The sequence below is a fragment of the Toxorhynchites rutilus genome, chromosome 3, assembly GCF_029784135.1.
Source record: "Toxorhynchites rutilus septentrionalis strain SRP chromosome 3, ASM2978413v1, whole genome shotgun sequence".
Taxonomy (NCBI): Eukaryota; Metazoa; Arthropoda; class Insecta; order Diptera; family Culicidae; genus Toxorhynchites; species Toxorhynchites rutilus.
This window is the reverse complement of record NC_073746.1, coordinates 256,197,089-256,204,615: the sequence shown is the minus strand read 5'-3', so window position 1 is coordinate 256,204,615 and position 7,527 is coordinate 256,197,089. Positions and strand designations below refer to the sequence as shown.

The window sequence follows — 7,527 nt, the reverse complement described above, 5'->3', positions numbered from 1 at the left end:
CGGTAGCCACAAAATGGCAATTTTTTTTCCAAAACCCTATCAATACGAGTATCAAATGAAAGATCTTGACTAATGGAAACACAGTTAAATGCAAATCCAAAATGGCCGCTACTACAAAATGGTGATGTGTATATTTTTTCAAAACCACATCAATATGGGTATCAAATAAAAGGTATTTACTAGTAGAACACAGTTATGTGTGTAAAATGCAAATCCAAAATGGAAATATTTTTTTTCTGCACATCAATGTGGGTATCAAATGATAGGTCTTGACTAGTAGAACACATTTATTTGCGAAAAATGCAAATCCAAAATGACCGCTACCATAAAATGGTGATGATTTTTTTTCAAAATCACATCAATGTGAATATCAAATGAAAGGTCTTGACTAGTAAAACACAGGTATTTTTGGAAAATGCAAATCCAAAAAGGCCGCCACCACAAAGTAGCGATGCATATTTTTCTTCAAAATCACATCGATATGGATATAAAATGAACGGCTTGACTAGTAAAATCAAATGAGCCGGCTCGTTTCAATGAACGAGCGGATCTGAGCCGCTCACTGAAATGAACCGTTTTGCCCATCTCTAGTTTACAGTGTCTACAAGATTATATTTGTTTTGTGCTCGTCAGTTATTTTCATCTATTAACGTAAATGATTTTGGTTTGTCCAGTCCAAAAAATTAATCTTGGTTTGTCCACTTTTTGAATGCTCTAGTTCGGCGCACCAGTGTCAAATTAGGTATTCAAATGTTTCAAAACATATAAATAAAATTGGGTTTTTTCCTAATTTACAGTAGTTTTATAGGATATTTTCACGGATTCACATGTTTTAAAGATTTATAATTTGTCCGATTCACTGATGTTGGATTGTCCACACAATTACTATGGCAACTGCAGTTTGTTTGTTTTGTTTTGCTGTTCTTTGCGCGAGTCAGAAATAAAATTTCTCTGTGTTGAATGCTGTCCACCTTTAAAATGTTCAAGAAAAGGCAATATTCTGAAGAAAGCCTAAATTCTGAAAAAAGCCTAAATTCTCAAGAAAGCCTAAATTATGAATGGATCAATATGATGACAGTAAACTCAAGCAATGGAAAATGCAACATCGACTTGAAAATTCGATTTTTTTCATTCAAAACTTGTGATTTCTAAAACCGGACAAACCATGATCATTTTTCGGACAAACTATGATCATAATTTCTTTTTGAAGAAAATCGTTAAAAAACATAAAAAGTCGAACAATCTGAACGCCTTATGGCATAATTAGCAACTAGAGACTTGGGGCTTTTCAACAAACCTAAACTCGTTTTGATTACATGTGATTTTGAAGAAATATCGATTTAACATAATTTACCTTACTTATACAATTGAGGATGTATGTCATTTCAAGCCAACTGGTCGTACATTCGCAGCGAAAAACAGGTGGTCGGTTCGGGACCATGGAAGGAGAGGGGAGTCGGTTAAGGACCACAACTTTTTAAAGTGTCGGACAAAGGGACTTCCGATTTGGCCTCTGTTTTCCACTTTTTCAATACTCATGAACAACTTCGAATAGTAGGAAACATAGTTAACAAGTTAAGTGTCACAGTTTTATAGGGACATCGTTTCTTATTGTAGTGGAAGGTATTTTTGTTCGGAATGAAATGCTTATAAGCTTATATGCTTATATTAGTTACCTTTATTATTATATATTATACTGTCAATCACCGGTGACTGACGTGGCAGTCAACGTGTTAAAGAGTTATACTATTCCACATCAAATCAGTCGATCGATGACCCGACCCTCTCCGTTTTTTTGGAATCTTGTACATATTCTGGCAACTACCCAAAATCACAATTTGCACGACAATTTCACAATTTTAAATAACGACTGATTTTTTATAAGAACGTGTGCTGAAACATTTTTTTTTTCAAAAAATCGAAATCAGGATATCAGAATAAAATTTTATGTACAGCAAAATTATTGGAGAATATTTGAAACTATTAAGGAAGAATAACATTTTTAATATTTGAAAGTTTTTAACATTAAATTAAATTTTTGAGTAAGACTTTTTAACAGTGTATTGAAATGTTATTTATCCTAAAAAGTTCAATAATTGTCCAATTCATCTAGGTTTCGAGTTACGATTTTTTGTATAAAAGTTGAATGTTCCTTCATACGCTATTTAAAAAAAACCAGTCGTAATTAAAATTGGTCATATAATGATGAAAATTGTATTTTAGGTAGTCGCCATCCAAGAAGTTTAAAAAAAATGGAGAGGGTCGCGCAAAATCTGTTTTCGACTGAGTTGAGGCGGAATTGCAACAAAAAACAAGAATTTTATGTGATGAATGATCGTTGAAATTTAGGGGGTCGGGTCAGGGCTACCTTCTCCTAGGCCTTCCTAGAATTCGTCAGTGGGTGGCAGCCTTTGTTCTTCTATTTTCATCCTGGCTTTCACATTATTTGAACACCTTACGGAGGTATCGTTTTTTTTTATTGATAAATATAGTTTCCATGTTGATATATATTTGTTCGTGTATACACCTCACTTTCAGTTTTTTACTGAGTTATTCGCCGTTTCCACTATCCGGTGATCTTGCGGTAATCGGCGAAAATCGGAGTTCTACTGTACCAAGGTATCGACCAGAACGGTTTTATTTGTCCTAAATTGGATTATTACTAGAAAAATCCTTCAATTTCATGCAACAATAAAGGCATTTCTCGGGGAATTAAGACATTAAACAAAATTTTATTTTTTGTGATTTTGGTAACAATGCAAACATTATCCACACTTAATCACAAAGCTGGGCTAACAAGTCCTCGAGAAAATATGGATGTACATTGGGTCCAAATCGTTCTATCGGAATACCGTTTTTATTCGTGACAAACATCGTAAAGTTACTGCTAATAAAACCACCACATGTTCCTGGCTTCATCCGTTTGAGAAATTTGTACAACTCGATGCATCTGGAGCCATTGACCTGAGAATGATCAATCAATTCGCAATTAGAAATCGTAACCGATCAATTAAGAGCGATAAGGATGACATGTATCGTGAGAAGCTCGCTGAAGGCCTATAGATGATTGGTTTTCCAATTCCCGCCTACCCAAACTAAGTCTTTTTCAATGACGCGATTTCCTTTTAGATCAAAACAAGCGTAATACAGCTAAGCTATATAGAATACTTTACTTACTTCAATCTCAGCAAAAACATCTCCTATTTGCAGGTTGTTGCTATCGCTTTGGGAAGCCAAAGCGGTGCGTATCTCCTCCATCGACTCTTTTGTGCCAAATTGAAAACAAGGAAACATGAGTATGTTTAGATCTGTCGGAAAATTGGTTTATTTACTGGGTCAGAATCAAACGGCATTGGCCCATATGGAATACCTTTTCTAGTCTCGTTGTGATACTTTTTATAAAGTGGAGCGAGCATTGATAAAACTTTTTCACAAAAAGCATTTTTAGTGGAAATGTTCACAATAATGCAGACTGCACCCTGGTACTTGTTTAAGTTCACAGCATTTTGATTTATATCTAGTACCGTAAAATCAAAAATAGACTCTCCTGCATTCATACTAAGTCCACTTGAAAGACAGGCTGAAAAGAAATAATACTTTTGTGAGAATTTGCCTAAAAATGTTACAACCGTACGTATACTGAGTGAATAGCTGATCTCTCTATAGAAGCCCAATTCACAAAAAAAAATGATAATTACTAGCTTTGTAATGTCCAATCTTAAAATATTTGCAAAACATAACTGCTGAATTAAGTTCGACCCTCAGGCACAATCCCGAAGCTCGTAACCTACCCGGAAATTATAACAAATATAGCGAAGGGAGTGGCATCCGGTCCACAAAATGTGCAGGGAATTATGTCGTCATTTTTGACACCAGTAATTAATAAAGATGTCGAACTGTTGCATGACGGCCACACGGCCATGGGAAAAAATTGAACGAATTATATATAAAAAAAATCCAGAACTCATTATAGGTACTGATCACATCCTTTGTTTGCGAATTAGCACGTTTTCAATCACACAGTCTTCCAACATAGAACCAGTTAAAAATGATATTCATTGACACGATCTTTGAAGTGTTTTTCTAACAGACTCGTATGATATTTGTATAATTTGCTAACTTTTAAATGATGTCTGTTAAAATGTCACGAGAATTTGAAGTTTAGTACACAAACTACGAAGTTTTTGGTGGAATTTTGTTTTGTTTTTTTTTCAAAATATTTTCGGACATTTGCATTTTGTTTGTTAACACAATATTTTGTTTTAAAATTGTTTCCACTATTACGAAAGCTGCGTCGCTTTTACTAATGTATCTTGTGAACTAAACGTCAGATTGTCATGTAATTCTAACAAGTATCATTAGAAGTTTATTGGTGTTCAATTAAATACGTGTGTTCAAACAAATAGTGTTCAAACTTTTTGATCGAAACAAGTTACCAGACTGTTCAAACACGTACAAAACATACTGACATAGGTGACACAGTGACCAATGTTATTCACATCCATATGTCATATTAAATCCAATTGCTAAGTTCGTTTGACTTCAAGTATTTGTGGAGACCATAGTAGTCCCATAGTAGTCCATTGATAATGCGTCTTCGGATCTCGCGGATGGTATCATTGTTAGGCGTTACCATTGATCCAAAGTAGACAAATTCGTTCACTACCTCATATTCATTGCCCTTGATCACTACACTACTGCTTAAACGGGCCCTGTCGTGCTCGGATCTGGAAATCAGCATGTATTTGGCTTCAGACGCATTGATCTCTAGTCCAATTCTCTCTGCTCCGTGCTTCAGTCTGATGTAATCTCCAGCTAGTGTATCAAATGTTCTGCCAATAATGCCTAAGTAATCTTGTCTGCGAAGCAGGTAATTGACCGGATCTATTGAAAATCGTACCACGCAAGTTAAACGCCGCTCGTCTCCTAACAGCCTCTTACGCAATGTTGAATAGCAGACAATAAAGACCTTCATCTCGGCGAAGATCCCTGCGGGACTCAAATGAATCAGATAATCCACCCGATATTCGCACACAGCACTGCATTCTATCCATCGTTGCCTTATTAAATCTTGTCAGCTTCCCGACAAGGCAATTTTCATCCATGATTTTCCATAGCTCTTTTCGTGTTATTGATTCATACGCGGCTTTAAAGTCGATCAATAGACTGCGTTATAACTCTGTACTGACGGCATTTCTGGAGGATCTGCCGCAAGGCAAAGATTTGGTCAGTAGTAGACTGACCTTCAACGAAGCCGACCTGATAACTTCCCATGAATCAAGTGGTAGTTGGCGAGAGACGATGGAAGATGATTTGGGAAAGCATTTTGTAGGCGGTATTCAGGACGGTGTGGATGCACGAAAATCAGCGTTCGTGTTCGAGTTCCAGCTGCGCGTAGAATTCGTCTAACCTAATTACCGATTTTCCCACGATAAAATCCCGCTACAAGCGCTTACTGCCCAGTCATTTCTTGATAGATTTACCAGATTCTCAAACCAGTTTGGACATTTCCTGGCAATTTAATGCAATATAGAAAATATGTTCTTTTCCATGACAAAAGTGGTAAAATAGTAACGAGGGAGAGAGGTTGATCACAAGCGTCTGAAAAATACGGTAGACTTTCAAGATGGCCGCAGATCTGTAATGTGTTGGCTCTCTGTACTCAAGATTCCGTGATCGTAACCTAGATTTTAAAACTGATAGGATATTCGTTTGAACTGTAGGCTTTTGATTTGTGGTTCAGTTACCAGACGTGGAAATCTGTCGAATCTACATGATAAGTAGCAATCAAAACGTCATATGCAGCAGCTGTTCTGTCGACAAATGTTTCTAGTGTTGTATGTATGTATTTGTAAACAAGTTTTGACATGAAGTTTGACATTGACACCTTACTAAAGCATCTTGATTATAACTAAGCATTCATTCGAATACCTTCAAACTATCGGAAGATGTTGAAACTAAAAAGAAGATCCATTCCGAAAATTGCAATCAATAAATTTGGTATTTATCAGCTGAGGTATTTTAAGATCCCCATTCTACAAGCATTACTGTATTTTCTACGAACTTTGAATCAGTATAATTAACTTCTCACAGAAGTGAACAATTAGTTGGAAGCATTTTTTGCCACTATTTTTTACGCAATACAAAAATCTTTAGTTCCTACTTTGATGAGATAAACCGTTATTTATTTTAGAGCAGTCGTATAAAACATGCAAACGTGCAAAGGCTTGTTGTAATGCAATATGCAAGTTAAAATTTCAAATCTTCCCCAACCGATTTTTCGGAACAAAATATCAAATGGGAAAAACGTATCAAACTTATGCTTTTTTTTTCTAAATTCGTTTAGCAATTGCAGAATCGCGAAGCAATAATTTCGGTGAGAATTATTACTTGATCCTCCAAAATGAAATGTAGTTCTATCCGAAGTCATGCATCATAGTTATTACCAAAGAGAATATCAATTCCACAAAAAATATATGAAACAAACTGATAAAAACATACTAGAATAGTCCGCTATGTCCAACGAAATTGATATCTAATGGCAACTAATCTGATATTTACATTTTTCCAAAAAATATCATTCAGTATTCTTGATTTTCAACAAAAGAATGATTAACTGATTCATACGTAATTACTAATTCACAAAATCAAGTAATAGAAAATCGAGTTACACTATCGATCTAAACGATTAACTAATCACTCACTCGGATCTACTCGGTGCAACGTTTCCCGAAAAACTAAACACTCCATTTCACCAAAAAAGAATATATACACAGAGAAATGGATAAAATTTGAATGTTTGCATATTTATGAAAACACCATGCAGCTGAATTAGGTTTTCCGAGGTTATTGACGAAGGAAGCCACCTCGTTTCGTTCTAAACAAACCGAACGATTAGAAAAATTCAGCCGGGTTATTTGCAAACCGTAAGACGTCCGAACCAACAAATATTTGCAAAATATTTCAATAATTCAGCATGAACCGCGTTCTGCGACCAAAGCTACCAACGCACAGTGGTACCAAGTGTTTAACTTTCAGCCGAGTTTCTCTCGGGGGCTCGATATTTTTTTTTAATTTGGGGACGAACTGCCAACAAAAACACATGGTCATATGATATTGGTATTGAGAGAAACAGTAGAACAAACCGTCCGAAATATAATAGGAGTACCGGTAAGTTTCTTCGTTTTTTCCAAAAATTAATGCTTTATTCTGCAAAAATGGTTATAAATTTAATATTCAAAGTATTGCCCATCGCTAGTCACAACTCTTTCCCATCTTTCTGGTAATTCTCGGATCCCTTTGCGGAAATAATCGGCCGGTTTGTCGGCTTACCACGAATCGATCCAATTTTTGACCTCATCAAAATTGGAGAAGTGTTGGTCAACCAGGCCATGTTGCATCGATCGAAAAAGGTAATAATCGGACGGAGTAATGTCTGGAGAATACGGCGGGTGGGATAGGACCTCCCATTTCAGCGTTCCCAAGTATGTTTTTACCGATTTCGCGACACGCGGCCAAGCATTGTCG

At 36.0% G+C, this 7,527-nt stretch overlaps 1 protein-coding gene across 1 annotated transcript; it reads right to left on the bottom strand.

The window, feature by feature from the left end:
- Positions 1 to 2,775: 2,775 nt before the first annotated feature.
- Positions 2,776 to 3,557, bottom strand: LOC129774150 (glutathione peroxidase-like). The gene is made up of 3 exons (XM_055777847.1): positions 3,371 to 3,557; positions 3,178 to 3,308; positions 2,776 to 2,964 (listed from the first exon to the last, which is right to left on the bottom strand). Exons 1-3 carry the CDS (start codon positions 3,555 to 3,557, stop codon positions 2,776 to 2,778), a joined length of 507 nt encoding a protein of 168 aa, XP_055633822.1.
- Positions 3,558 to 7,527: the final 3,970 nt, after the last annotated feature.